We start from the raw sequence: 15124 nt of genomic DNA, 5'->3' as shown, positions 1-15124 counted from the left end.
AACGTAATAACTGCCCACAAACGTAATAAACCACAAACGTAATACAAATCTGCAGTTTTGAATGTAATAATCCCGCAAATGTAATAAATTTCCCACAAACGTAATAAAATTTGCCTACTGCAAACGTAATACTGAATTTCCTGCAAATGTAATAACTATTACATTTGCAGGAAATTATTACATATGTGGGAAAGTGAAAATCTGTAAATGTAATAACTTCCCACAAATGTAATATGAGACAAAATAATGATCTTTGTGGTTGTTGTTGTTTATTTGTATACTTATAAACCTGCCAATAGTGACTGAATGTTGACAAGCAACCCGCAGGTCAGGTGGGGCAGGTCAGAAAGTGACAGAGCAGTGTTCTAAGTTATTAATAACACACACACACACACACATACACACACACACACAGGTCATGCTCATAATTTTAAGGGCTATGGCTACAAGCCTATGCTGGTGGCTTATGAGAGCCAATGTTTGAACCATTTAAGCTAGAAGATCCGTGGTTTGCATCCTGGTTGGGACGCCTGGGATCTTTCTGTGTGGAGTTTGTATGTTCTCCCTGTGCAGCATAGGTTTTCACCGGGTACTCCGGCTTCCTCCCACAGTCCAAAAACATACTGAGGTTAACTGATTATTCTAAATTGTCCGTAGGTGTGAATGAGAGTGTGCCTGGTTGTTTGTCTCTATGTGTAGCCCTGTGATAGACTGGCGACCTGTCCAGGGTGTCCCCTGCCTTCGCCCTAAGTCAGCTGGGATAGGCTCCAGCCCCCCCGCGACCCTGCAGAGGATTAAGCGGCGTACATATAATGTACAGATAATGGATGGATGGATGGATATCAAAAGCCAAAAACTTGAATAGATTGTCCATTCTTTGAAGTACGCCTAATGAAAACATTTGTCAAGATTTAAGACTGGTCCATGTTCTTTTTGATAGTAACATGGACCAAGACTGTCTGAACTCTGACAATTAAAGACTTGCAAATAAATAATGACTGTAACTTAAATTAATCTACCAAATTAATCTACATTGTCAGTGTTCAGACAGTCTTGGTCCATGTTACTATCAAAAAGAACATGGACCAGTCTTAAATCTTGACAAATGTTTTCATTAGGCGTACTTCAAAGAATGGACTATCTATTCAAGTTTTTGGCTTTTGATATCCATCCATCCATCCATTATCTGTACATTATATGTACGCCGCTTAATCCTCTGCAGGGTCGCGGGGGGGCTGGAGCCTATCCCAGCTGACTTAGGGCGAAGGCAGGGGACACCCTGGACAGGTCGCCAGTCTATCACAGGGCTACACATAGAGACAAACAACCAGGCACACTCTCATTCACACCTACGGACAATTTAGAATAATCAATTAACCTCAGTATGTTTTTGGACTGTGGGAGGAAGCCGGAGTACCCGGTGAAAACCTACGCTGCACAGGGAGAACATACAAACTCCACACAGAAAGATCCCAGGCGTCCCAACCGGGACGCAAACCACGGATCTTCTAGCTTAAATGGTTCAAACATTGGCTCTCATAAGCCACCAGCATAGGCTTGTAGCCATAGCCCTTAAAATTATGAGCATGACCTGTGTGTGTGTGTGTGTGTGTGTGTGTGTGTGTGTGTGTGTGTGTTATTAATAACTTAGAACACTGCTCTGTCACTTTCTGACCTGCCCCACCTGACCTGCGGGTTGCTTGTCAACATTCAGTCACTATTGGCAGGTTTATAAGTAAACAAATAAACAACAACAACCACAAAGATCATTATTTTGTCTCATATTACATTTGTGGGAAGTTATTACATTTACAGATTTTCACTTTCCCACATATGTAATAATTTCCTGCAAATGTAATAGTTATTACATTTGCAGGAAATTCAGTATTACGTTTGCAGTAGGCAAATTTTGTTACGTTTGTGGGAAATTTATTACATTTGCGGGATTATTACATTCAAAGCTGCAGATTTGTATTACGTTTGTGGTTTATTACGTTTGTGGGCAGTTATTACGTTTGCGGGTGTAACACAGCTTATCAACTCACAACGTACGAACCTAAGTTTTCATCCCACTCATTGGCAGATCTTTGTTTTTGTCACTGGTAATGTTTGTATGTTTAACGCTTGCGTTGTGTCCTGTGCATGATTTACAGAAGCTCGGCAAGAGCTTTGCTGGATGTCCTGCAAGCTAACTCTCTGGTTAGCTAACCAGTTAGCCAGGAACAAGCTACAGCTAATGAGCGCAAATTCTCCCTTCTTCTTCTCACCACAGTCGCTCCCTGAACCCAGTCTTATAAGGCATCTGTGTGTATGGAGCTGGCACAATGATAGCTTATAGCTTCAGAATACATGCACACAAGCATTTCAGTAAATTTAATTGGGAATCCTGCTCAGCTATGATACGATCAGGCAGTGTCACCCACTCTGTCCAAAAATAATCCTTTTATTAACCCTGTGATGTTATTTGTTGTAGTTTTTTTTTCTTTTGTTCAGATCATACATCCTGGACTGTTTGATTATGTCCTGTGTCCTGTGTGTGAGCTTAAATTGTTGGACCCCTTTTACTGACCAGTCAGGTAGTGTGAAAACCCCAATCCCTGTCAGACTCCAGACTACAAGATATAAAGTTGTAAAGTGTGAACAGGACAGTGTTCTGATGACTGTATCACCTTACACATCTCGCTCTCTACTCCTAGAGCACAACCTAGCCCTTATGCTTCCATGCCTTTCCAATGCCAGCTAACTCCCACTTTGCACACATGTAGTAAATCTCCTTCCAACATGTGGTATTTAGACCAGCACAAAATTGTTTTCAATAATTTTATAGAATACCGTTCATAAAACGTGTCTTTCCAATTTTTCAGTTTGAAGCAATATACATCATTACCAATGAATACTTTATCAAAACATATCTTTTTGTTCATGAATCTGATCTCTCAGTTTACATGAATTGTTGCTTTATTGTTTTATAATTTGGATCAGGTGGAGTCATTACATCAGTGTTTAATGTTCAGGCTGTCAAACAAAAATATGAACACCACATACATTTTATTGTAGATATATAATGAAATAGTGAATATACTGTGAAAGCTTACTGTATGTTTATTTTACTAGCAAGCATGGTAAAGCCTTTCAGTTTCATTGCTGCATGTTGTCACAACACAAACACAGCAAGAATGACTGAAAATACACTCAAAAAGAAAAAGAATATGAAGTAAGTAAAAATAGGAAAAATCATAGTATCAGATACATAAGGTGTGATTCTCTTAGGCTACCTGTGCATCAAAAAGTATGCAGCATACTTCATGTGGTGGCCACCTAGTGCATAAAGATTATAGAATGTAGAGGACACAATGACAGCAAAACAGAGAGCAATATGATTAAAAATAATTTTATTGTAGTATATTTCACATCATATTGTATGATTAGAAACAGCCCGTCAGCAGGCGTTCTTTACTCGGCTGCGTCTTTTCCCTGTAAAATAAAAAACAAATTAAACACTTAAACTCTGCATACCTTTAGAGGTTATCGCTTAGCAATGGACACTTGTGAAACTGAAAAAAATAGATACTTTAATTCTTAGATAAATAATTATGTCACCAAAATTATATTATGGTAAGTTTATTTTAATTTTTCATTTCATCAAAATGAAATATGTAATTATTTACCTTGCCAGTGTCACGGCTCTTTGACCTCATTTTGTTGACCTGGGACTCGGCAATGTCGGCACGCTCTTCAGCCTCCTCCAGCTCATGCTGGACCTTCCTGCACTTGGACAGGTGCACATTTGCCTGCTCCTCCTGAAATCCAGTTTACGGACCGGTGTTTAAATGTTCAAAAAAGAATGCTTGGTCTACCGTGCAAGAATAACTATGACAATGTATCAAGTCCCAAAAATAAGGGTGTTGTCCTTACCGCTTCCTCAGCCTGCCTCTTGTAGGCCTTCACCTTGAGCTGCAGCTTGTCAACCAGATCCTGCAGCCTGGTAACATTTTTCTTGTCCTCCTCAGTCTGCAATAGAAAATATAGAGGGTTAAATGTATTCAAAGTTATTGTGATGAACTGATTTGTACTGTACATGTGAAATCTTGATTATACCGTACCTGATAGGTGAGCTCCTTCACCCTCCTCTCATATTTGCGGACACCCTTAACAGCATCTGCTCCACGTCTCTGCTCAGCTTCAACCTCTGTCTCCAGCTCACGCACCTTCACAAAACCAAACATGTATGAAATATTAAGAATAAACATGTTTTCTTACATTAGTTTGATTTGTAATGTATAAATCTTGACAGAAGTTTCTTACCCTGGACTCAAGTTTCTGGAGCTGCTTCTTGCCACCCTTCATTGCCAGGTTCTCTGCCTCATCCAGGCGATGCTGCAGATCCTTAACAGCAACCTCAAGGTTCTTCTTCATCCTCTCCAGGTGAGCGCTAGTGTCCTGCTCCTTCTTCAGCTCCTCAGCCATCATAGCAGCCTAGAGGAGACAGTATAAAATGTAAATTAGAAATGTATTGATAAAAGCACATTTCAGTTGGATGTAAGAAGTAGAAATAAAATGTATTCCTACATCAGTGATGGCCTTCTTGGCCTTCTCCTCTGCATTCCTTGCTTCCTGAACAGTGTCATCCACTTCACTCTGGATCTGGACCAGATCAGTCTCAAGCTTCTTCTTAGTGTTCATAAGGCTTGTGTTCTAAAAGGTAATGATATGAAGTACGTTAAGTCATCACATGATTACTTTTCCCATGTAGTTTAAAAACAAATTTAGATTTTGAATACTTGAAGAAATTACGTGAAATGTGTTTATTCACCTGAGAGTGGAGAAGTCCAACACGCTCACTGGCGTCCACCAGCTCCTGCTCTGCAATTTTGCGGCTTCTCTCCGTCTGTTCCAGAGCAGCTCTAAGTTCCTCAATTTCAGCCACCATGAGACCGTTTCTGCGCTCCACCATAGCAGCTTGTTCCTTGACGTCTTCCTGAGCTCTGACAGCGTCATCAAGGTGCAGTTGGGCATCCTGGTGAAATAATGTCAGCAAATATATTTACATGGATGCTAAAATGTAGTTACACTGACCATAGTCTATGCAATGACTGCATGTCTTACAATACCTTCAGCTGTGCCTGCACATTCCTCAGCTGCTTCTGGGACTCAGAAGCCTGGCGATTGGCGTGGCTCAACTGAATCTCCATCTCGTTCAGGTCTCCCTCCATCTTCTTCTTGATTCTCAGGGCATCATTCCTGCTCCTGACTTCAGAATCCAGGTTGCTCTGCATGGAGTCAATCACCCTCTGGCTGTTCCTCTTGATCTGCTCCATCTCTTCATCTTTCTCTGCCAGCTTCCTGTCCACCTCACCTTTAATCTGGTTGAGCTCCAGCTGGACACGCAGGATCTTGGACTCTTCATGTTCCAGAGTTCCCTAATAATGAAAAATAATAAAACATGAATTTTTGCCCTCAATCCTTTAATAATACATTTGTGACTTTTTTTTCCACAAGATCTTCTCAGAAGAAATATACCTCAGCCTCCTCAAGAGCTGTCTGGATCTCAGACTTCTCTGTCTCCACCTGCTTCTTGGCCTTCTCCAGCTCATGGATGCTCTTACCAGTCTCACCGATCTGTTCGGTCAGATCTGAGATCTCCTCTGCAGAGACATCATACGTTTTTTGTATCGTTAAGCCTCAAATTGTTGAAGAGAAATACTTCTTTCTAACACATAAACATTTGTTGAATGCATTATAATTTACATAATGTGGTTGAACTCACGCTGCAGGTTCTTGTTTTCGCGCTTCATGGTCTCCAGCTGATCCAGAGCTTCTTCATAAGAGTTCTTCATCTTGAACAGCTCGGTGCCAAGAGAGCGAGCCTCTTTCTGAGATCCCTCAAGCTCTGCCTGACCCTCCTCATACTTCTGTTTCCACTCTGCCAACACCTGAATAGAACAATCAATACAGTTCAGTCTTACATGCAGCAATATAAAGACACTCATTATTTTCTAAGGCTAGGCCACACAGAGTACTGTAAATGTTGCCACCTTGTCAAAGTTCCTCTGCTTCTTGTCCAGGTTAGCAGCCAGTCCATTGGCCCTCTCTACATCAATCATGAGGTCCTCCACCTCACTCTGAAGCCTCTGTTTGGTTTTCTCAAGAGAAGCGCACTTGGAATTCACTGCCTCAATCTGCTCCTCAGCCTCCTGGAGACGCTGGGCCAGCTTCTTCCTGTTTGAAATAGATATGGACGTCTCTCAATGAAACACTTGATACAAAATTATTTTATAGATGTTTTTGCATGTATGAAATAGAAATAATTACTCACTTGGCTTCCTCAAGCTCCTCAGTGCGCTGGATAGCATCAGTTTCATACTTAGTTCTCCACTGAGCTACCTCACTGTTGGCCTTGGACATTCCACGCTGCAGCTCAGCCTTGGCCTCCTGCTCCTCCTCAAACTGCTCCCTCAGCAGGTCACAGTCATGGCGGGCTGATTGCAGTCCATGGGCAAGAGCATTCTTGGCCTGTTGTAAGACACAATATTCAGTGTGCAAAATGTCCAAATAACACACATGAAGATTATCACACTTGACGATTTCTTACCTTAACCTCCTCTTCAGTCTGTCTCTTCAGCTCCTCAATCTGCTGTGTGAAGGCCTGTTTGCCTCTGGTCAGCTGGGAGACAAGAGCTTCTTTCTCTTCAATTTGACGGCTGAACTCACCTTGTGTAAAAGATGTCATTACGCATTTTAGTTTGTGGTACATTTCTCAGTAATACACAACTTATAATTCTCTGACAACTTATAAATACCATTTTCTGTCAGGAGACGTGCTTTCTGTGCACCCATGTCATTGATTTGACGGACATTTTCATCATTCTTGGTCTTCAGTTCACTCAGTTGGTCCTCAAGAGTACGGCACATCTTTTCAAGGTTTCCCTGGTAAAGAGAATGGAGATCTTCAACATCAGCAATAAGATTCATATTATTGTTTATCTTATTCATTATACTGATTTTACTTTTTGAATGCCATTTAGTGTATTGTGTACCTTTGCTTTAGCAACAGCCTCCATGTTACTGGAGAGGTCATCAATCTCCATCTTGTATTCACTCTTTTCCTTCTCCAGCTTCTGCTTGACACGCTGGAGGTTGTCGATCTGCTCTCCCAGCTCAGCAACGCTGTCAGCCTGCTTCTTGCGCAGAGCAGCAGCAGTGGCTTCATGCTGCAGAGTGGACTCCTCAAGGTCACGACGGAGCTTCTGGAACTCAGCCTCGCGCTTCTTGTTCATCTCAATCTGAGCGGCAGTGGCACCACCGGCCTCCTCTAGCCTCTCACTGATCTCCTCAAGTTCTCTGGAGAGGTCAGCTCTCTGCTTCTCAACCTTGGCACGAGCAGCACGCTCAGCCTCGATCTCTTCCTCCAGTTCCTCAATACGAGCCTATTGAACGTAGGTTTTTTTTCTTTTAGTAAACTTTCAGATTTAATTTTAAAAAATGGGAATGTATGCTGTATTCTTTTATGTAACAAAATGTGTCACCTGAAGCTCCTTGATCTTCTTCTGAAGCTGAGCACCCATTGACTGCTCGTCCTCAATCTTGCTAAGGAGCTGACTGACTTCAAAGTCCTTCCTGTTGATTAATAAATACAGCACATAGTATGAATTCATATCATTGACCATTACTTTAAAAAATGCTATTTGTTAAAAAAATTCAAAAGCTTTGTTACTTTTTCAGTTTCTCGTCAGACTGCTGCTTGTCATTCTCAAGATCCATGATGGATTCCTGGGCCAGTTTCAGATCACCCTCCAGCTTCCTCTTGGTTCTCTCAAGGTCCATACGCAGCTTCTTCTCTTGCTCCAGAGAACCCTCAAGCTAAACAGTAACATGAGTTTTCAATCATCATGGTCAAGTCAAATCTTGCATTGGCAATCCAAGTGAGTGTGTAAACTTACATCATCCACTTGCTGCTCAAGCTTGGTCTTGGCCTTGGTCAGAGTGTTGACTTTGTCTTCCTCAGCCTGCAGGTCATCAAGAGTCTGCTGATGAGCCTCCTGAAGGGCTTTCTTTTCCTTGGTCAGCTTGGCAATGCTCTCATCCTGAGAGGCCATCTCCTCAGTCAGGTTTTTCACCTAAATTTGCAAGAAATATGTTGTTATTACAAGGTACTCCTGAAATATTTTGTGATATGCTAAAAGAATTGATGTTTACCAACCTTGTTCTCAGTGGCATGTTTCTCCTTCTCCACTTTGGCCAAGGTAAGCTCCAGGTCATCAATATCCTTCTTGAGCTCAGAGCATTCATCCTCCAGCTTTCTTTTCTTGGCAGTGAGCTCAGCATTGATTTCCTCTTCATCTTCCAGTCTCTCAGTTGTCTCTTTGAGTTTGGCCTCCAGTTGGATCTTGCTCTTGATAAGACCCTCACATCTCTCCTCAGCATCTGACAGATTCTCTGATTCCTAGTTTGTATTATGAAAAAAGATGTGAGCACTCAACACGGAAAACATGGAAAAGCACAACTATCTGTTGATGGGTACTTACAGATGCCACTTGCAGGGTCAGGTCATTCTTCTCTTGCAGCAGGGACACCATCTTCTGCTCCAGTTCCTTCTTCTTGGCCAGGGCAGTAGCCAAGTCTGTCTGCATCTTCTCATAGTTCTCCTTCATCTGTGCCAGCTCCTTCTCAGTTTCAGCACTCTTCAGCAGAGGCTTGATCTTGTAATACACCTTCATCCATGGCCAATGTTTCACATTCATGAATGAGCGGATGTTGTACTGGATGGTGTAGATGGCGTCCCTGTTGAAAAGAAGTTGCTATTATAGACAAAATACATTTTCATTATTCATGTCCCCAGTGTGCACTCAAAATAAGTTGTATTAACATGCCTCTGTGCGGTCATCTTAACAAACTCCTTTCTCATGAGAAAACCACGGCAGATTGCCTGAATCATGCCGACCAAAGATGCCAACTTGTCATCTCTCATCTCCTCGAGGGTACCCAGCAGACCAGCCTTGAAGAAGACCTGAACAACAAAATCAAGAATTTACCTCAGAATAGGTGAGCAATGATAAGAACCAAGGGCAGAAAAAGGTTTGCATCTCTCATTTTAATAACAACAGTGCAGTTTCATTGGATGCCTTATTTGTTCTTTGGCCCATGGTGCTATTTCCCATCATAATTATTTTTAAGAAAACAGTCAAGGTGGTTACCTTAGTGTGTCCAAATCTGTACTGGTCATGATCAACATCAATTGATCCAAGCAGCTTCTCTGAAGCCTTCTTGTTATCAATGAACTGGCCCTCAGGGATGACACTGGCATTCAGCACCTTGTACCTTTTGATGAGAGGTTAATGGGTAGTGTGGAAAAAACTAAATAGCAGTTGGTATTTACATCATATTAGAATATCAATTGATACCTTTGCTTGAAGTCAGCATAGAGGATTCTGCTGGGGAAACCTTTCCTGCAGATTCTGATACCCTCCAGCACACCATTACACCTGAGCTGGTGGATGACCAGGAAGTTCTCCATCAGACCTTTTAGATTAAAAAAACATCCCTCAATTAGTTCTTTGGATCAATAGTGTCTTCATTAAAGCAGCACAACATGAAGTAAACATTACCAGTAATACAAAACGAGCTCGCACAGAATTTTTTGAGATTTTGTTGTTTGTGTACCTGGAGTCTTTGACTCATTGGGAATCAGGCAACGCACAAAGTGAGGATGGGTGCTCCTCAAGTTAGTCATCAGCTTGCCCAAGTTCTCCTGTAGATCCAAAATGATAATACTTGTCATGAAATGTTACAATTGTAAGGTTGGGTATACACAAATATGAATTTATACCAAAGTTTATAATGTAAAACCTTACCCTGAACTGTGAAGACACAGTCTGCATGGAACCACCCTTCTTCTTGCCTCCCTTCTTGCCACCACCACTTGCCTCTGTTGACAATTTTATGTTTACATGTTTTGTTTGAAAAAGACAAACTTTCTATAAAAAACATGCCTTTAAAATATGGTTGAGTATAGTGTAGTTCATAGGATCATACCTTCAACTACAGGTGGATACAAATGAACCAGCAGCTTAACTGGGGACTTCTGGTACAGCTGAATAACAGACTCATTCAGTGGGTCCTTGTTCTTGTCCAGCCAGCCAGAGATGTTGTAGTCCACAGTACCAGCATAGTGCACCAGTGAGAAGTGGGCTTCAGCCTTGCCCTTGGCTGGCTTTGGCTTCTCAAAAGCTCTGTTTTTGCCAAGATGCTGGTCATACAGCTTGTTCTTGAAGGATGTATCTGTGGCCTTGGGGAACATGCACTCCTCTTCAAGGATGGAGAAGATACCCATGGGCTTTAAAACATGGGAAGAAATATGTCATTAAGTGATATATTATGTCTAATTAAGAACAATTACAATCACAAAATGTTTAAATGATTACCTTTTCAATCAGCTCAATGCAGGCAGCCAAGTCCATGCCAAAGTCAATGAACTCCCAGATAATACCCTCCTTCTTGTACTCCTCTTGCTCCAGGACAAACATGTGGTGGTTGAAGAACTGCTGCAACTTCTCATTGGTGAAGTTGATGCACAGCTGCTCCATGCTGTTGAACTGTGAGGGTACAAAGATTCAGCATAATACCGTGCTGGCAATAAGAATGGTTTTGTCATTAAAATCATTGGCTGTTGAATTGTTGGAAATTACGCTTACATCAAAGATTTCAAAGCCAGCAATATCCAGGACACCAATGAAGTACTGTCTTGGCTGTTTAGTGTCCAACATCTGGTTGATACGGATGACCATCCACAAGAACATCCTCTCATAGATAGACTTGGCCAGAGCAGGCACCGAGTTGTTCACCTGAATAAAAACAATGAATATGAATCAATGATGGATTACTGTTATTTTGAATTTCCTCTAAAGTTGTAAATGAGGTTAAATAATCAAAAATTAAAAGATTAATATTCTTCTCTGAGCCATTTGTTAACATACAAGGAGCTAATCAAAACCAGAGCTAACTTGCAAAGCGCTTCTAATGCCACGTACTGACAGTGGACTAATATAAATGCAAAACAAAAACATGACACTGGTGTATCTCAGTTACCTGAGGTACAGTCTGTCCCTTGGTGACAAACTCATTTCCGACCTTTACTCTGGGATAGCACAGAGCCTTCAGCATGTCAGCAGAGTTCAGACCCAGCAAGTAAGCAACCTTGTCAGCATCTGAAAACAGTTCAGTGATTTACTGTCATTTCATCTATCATGTGGCTGTGATTTTCCATTATAATCTAACAGAAATGAGTCTGATTAAGATTTTTTCTGCTGTTGTTCCTAAGCTTTTCACTTTGAGTTGATTAGTTAATACTCACCCTCTGTACCATCAGGCTCAGCCTGCTCCTCACGCTGCTTCTGCTTGAACTTCATGTTTCCATGGTGGAGCACAGCGCCAGTCATCTTGTAGATGCTCATCTTCTCTTCAGCAGTGAAGCCCAGGATGTCAATAGCATTCTGTTTTCAAAAGAGGTTTCCACACAAAACATTATCACGCTTGAAAATACTTTGAGAAGCGCAGTTTTGATATTGCAGTTAATAAACAAACTCTTGAAGTATTTTAAAGTGATCACTCACATCTGTGGCTTCCAGCTCAACTTTGTCATCAATGCTGGCCACAGTGATCTGACCCTGGCTGCACATGGGGAAGTCATAGGGGTTGGTTGTGATAAGTGCCAGATCTGCAGATCAGAAAGAGTTGACAAACTCATTAGATTATTGCAAAATAAAACTGTAAGCAAATTTAACTTTTCAACAGCTCAATGTGTTTACCAATCAGCTCAGGTATGTGGTTGGTCATCATCTGGTAGAAGATGTGGTAGCCTCTTTCATCGGGAAGCTGGAATGACACTCTAGACTTCTCCAGCAGATCTATAAAAGATGTTCATAAATTTAAGCCTGGCCAAATGTCTTTCCTAATCGTGTGTACGTGACTTGAGAATTGTCACTTACATGTCTCAATATCAGCACTAGCCAGTTTGCCAGTTGTGCCGAAATGGATCCTGATGAATTTACCCTATTTGGAACAAAGACATCTTTAAAGCCCCTTCACATGTTTAACAGGACCTCTTTAATGTGTAGAAATCCCTCCATACTTACAAAACGAGAAGAGTTGTCATTCCTCACAGTTTTGGCATTACCATAGGCCTCCAGCAGAGGATTGGCTGCAATAATCTGATCCTCCAGAGACCCCTGTAATCAAGGTTTAGAATCAATATCAAAAAAGGATCGGAAAAATAGTCAGTTTTCAAGAAACACTGATTTGTAATTGTCATGCAGTAACATACTCCCATCTTGGATTCCTTCTTTTTCTCTCCACCTCCACCAACTGAGATTGTTGCAAAGTACTGGATGACACGCTTGGTGTTCACAGTCTTTCCAGCACCAGATTCTCCACTAGGTATAGAGACAGACTTATTATAATTTGATCAAGATATTTGATTATCTTGTCTTTAACAAAAGGCATCAAATGTGTGACTTACGTGATCAAGACAGACTGGTTCTCCCTATCTGTTAAATGAAAAAGAAATGACTTAAGTAGGTTTTTCTGCAACAGAAACCTCATATACTGATGAATACCACTCTGTTATATTATTCACTTACCTGTAAGCATGTTCTGATAAGCATTGTCAGAGACGGAGAAGATGTGGGGTGGAGCCTCCATACGCTTCTTGCCTCTGTAGGCACTTACAACTTCAGAATCGTACACTGGGAGCCACTTGTAGGGGTTCACAGTGGCGCAGAACAGCCCAGAGTAGGTCTAAAAGTGATCATAGAGAATCAACAGTTAACTGTGGTCATACTTCAAGTATTTAGCCTTTTTCAATACTTCTCTTTTTGCATTAAGCAGATTGTCTTACGTAGATCATCCATGCTGCATAACGCTCTTTGAGGTTATAGAGCACAGAGGCTTCATTGAGATGGGTCATCATGGCCATGTCCTCAATTTTGTCGTACTTGGGAGGGTTCATTGGAGTGACGTCATCCTCTTTAACTGTCCTCTCCTGGAACAGGATGTATGTCACAATTAGAACTGATCATATTTAATTTTAGTTGACACTGAATTCATAATACCAACCTCCTCAGAGTCCAGGATTTTGACGGTGACTTTGCCACCATCTTTCTTGATGATTGCTCCCTTCAGGTACAGCTCCTTAGCATCAGCAACATAGCAGGCAGCTTTGGCATCAAAAGGTTTGTTTTGAGCCTCAATTCTCTCCTTCTCTGGCTTACGGAGGTAGATGGCAGCTTTGCCATAAATGGCCATCTCAGCGTCCGTACTCATGGTTGCGGCTTATGTCTGTCACACAATTACATAGAGTTGCCATCTTAGTCCAATGTTTTGAGCTCATGACATTAAACAGCACTTGGAGATGACATCTTTTCAAATAGTAAACATATGCACTATTACATTATGTATATGTTTTGTTAAAGGTGGATTATACAAAGTCTTTTCTCTACTGGTAGAGAATGGGTACTGACATATGGTTAAGTTTTGTCACAACCCTTGCATGAATAACCGTGGACTCTAAATGAATACAGTTTTATGCCTTGGATGCTTATATAGAACAGTTGAAATCAAAATGTTCCATTACCTGACCCCTTCTCTGTCAACAGTATCCACCTCTTCTGTTCAGAAAAGTTTTTCATTATATGGAGATAAAAAGACGGAGATGTAAAAACACACATTGACTCAACAATAATTTACATTAACATAATTTTCTTAAAAGAAAGTGTCTTAAGCAGAGCTGGCCAAAGTTTTACCTTACGTTAGGCAGGAACTCACAGGTCTTCTGTCCCCACTCTCCTTTTTCCTCCAGGATTGCTTATATTGAATAGGGGACTGCTGACATGGCAGAGTTAAAATTGGAATACAAGCCAAATGTGGTCATAGCAGACAGCAAAAGTAGAAACATATGTTGTTTCAGGTTTCATGTTTCAGTTACTTTGGCCAGTTTTTGTATTGCCATACTAACTTCTTAATCAATACTAAACAAGAAACAGGCCATATATTTTTCCACTCTTTCAAAAACAAGTGCATAAATTCAAAATGAAATTTTATTTCATGAACATCTCTAAAATGTTATCAGCTTTGATCAATTATAATGTGTTGCTGAACACAAATAAATTCACCAGTTTAACTGACCCTTGCTTCTAAAGCTGTTAACACTTTGCCTGTTGTCAGTGTGCGTCTAGGTCCTCACAGCTTGATTTTGAAATGTTTGTGATTAATATACTCATTACTTCAACGAGTTATTTATTTTATTGAATGTTCATTCATTCATGTTTCTTTCATAGATATTTATGTATTATTTATTTTTTTATTGGCTTGTTGTCCTTTTACCCAGAAACAGTCCAGAATGAGTCCCAGTAGCTTTCCTGGTAGAGTAGGCACTACATATTAAGCTGAGTCCTCACTGCAGTGGCTTGGGTTTGAATCCTGCCCGAGTCATTTGCTGCATGTCATCTCCTATCTCTCCTCTACTTTTTCTCTTTCTCTCTACTTTCACTATCAAATGAAGGGGAAATGCCAAAACATTATTTTAAAAACAACTAGTTGTGCTTTTTAAAGAGGTCACTTTTTAATGAGTTGGTCATAAAGAAAAGGAAACACTTATCTTTCATAACATATGTATTCAACTCAAAAGTGGAGGGACAATATGAAACATAAATTAAAGCGATAACAAAGACCAATCACTGAAACTGTGCTCAAAACATAGCATAAAATGTGAAAACGCAATATATTGTAACTCCTCCTTGTAGTTTCCTTTGGTTCCCTGTCCTCCTGTGTCTTACATGTCCTGGGTTTGCCTGTCTATTTTTGTGTGTTCCTCTCAGACCCTGATTCTGCTGACCCACACACTCACACACATGCCTATAAATAGATTGTCAACTCACAACCTATAAACCCAAGCTTTCATCCCACGGCAGATCACTGTTTTGTCACCAGTAATTAGGCTCAGGCTCCAAATGCTATTTTCTCTACTTACCAGTTTTCCTGTCTTCTTGTTTGTATGTTTAACGATTGTGTCCACAGAACCCCTTAAACCAAGTTTGTTTTACATGATTTTAGCCCTGATCTTGGCTTCGCA

General features: G+C 40.8%; 2 protein-coding genes and 1 long non-coding RNA gene across 11 annotated transcripts in view; 2 read left to right on the top strand and 1 right to left on the bottom strand.

Moving 5' to 3' along the window:
* Nucleotides 1-15124, top strand: part of nlrc5 (NLR family, CARD domain containing 5) — a 104475-nt gene that overhangs the window by 16366 nt on the left and 72985 nt on the right. The gene's annotated exons all lie outside the window — the stretch shown is intronic.
* On the bottom strand, nucleotides 3376-14450 carry LOC119024645 (myosin heavy chain, fast skeletal muscle-like). Its single transcript, XM_037107616.1, has 40 exons — nucleotides 14377-14450; nucleotides 13111-13878; nucleotides 12893-13036; nucleotides 12636-12792; nucleotides 12515-12542; nucleotides 12320-12428; nucleotides 12132-12224; nucleotides 11985-12048; nucleotides 11805-11903; nucleotides 11610-11713; nucleotides 11351-11489; nucleotides 11086-11204; nucleotides 10692-10841; nucleotides 10422-10592; nucleotides 10033-10333; nucleotides 9852-9925; nucleotides 9661-9748; nucleotides 9402-9519; nucleotides 9195-9318; nucleotides 8871-9007; nucleotides 8526-8781; nucleotides 8201-8443; nucleotides 7941-8117; nucleotides 7715-7860; nucleotides 7527-7617; nucleotides 7038-7427; nucleotides 6801-6927; nucleotides 6593-6711; nucleotides 6317-6513; nucleotides 6036-6219; nucleotides 5768-5933; nucleotides 5521-5645; nucleotides 5112-5420; nucleotides 4814-5017; nucleotides 4570-4695; nucleotides 4306-4476; nucleotides 4104-4208; nucleotides 3916-4011; nucleotides 3669-3800; nucleotides 3376-3474 (listed from the first exon to the last, which is right to left on the bottom strand). Exons 2-40 carry the CDS (start codon nucleotides 13315-13317, stop codon nucleotides 3454-3456), a joined length of 5811 nt encoding a protein of 1936 aa, XP_036963511.1. The 5' UTR covers nucleotides 13318-13878; nucleotides 14377-14450; the 3' UTR covers nucleotides 3376-3453.
* On the top strand, nucleotides 7318-8531 carry LOC119024649. Its single transcript, XR_005076556.1, has 4 exons — nucleotides 7318-7436; nucleotides 7723-7922; nucleotides 8006-8108; nucleotides 8212-8531. It is a non-coding gene; the product is annotated as an uncharacterized LOC119024649 (long non-coding RNA).

Source organism: Acanthopagrus latus, chromosome 8 (genome assembly GCF_904848185.1).
Source record: "Acanthopagrus latus isolate v.2019 chromosome 8, fAcaLat1.1, whole genome shotgun sequence".
NCBI classification, from domain to species: Eukaryota; Metazoa; Chordata; class Actinopteri; order Spariformes; family Sparidae; genus Acanthopagrus; species Acanthopagrus latus.
This window is presented reverse-complemented; position numbering and strand designations above follow the sequence as displayed.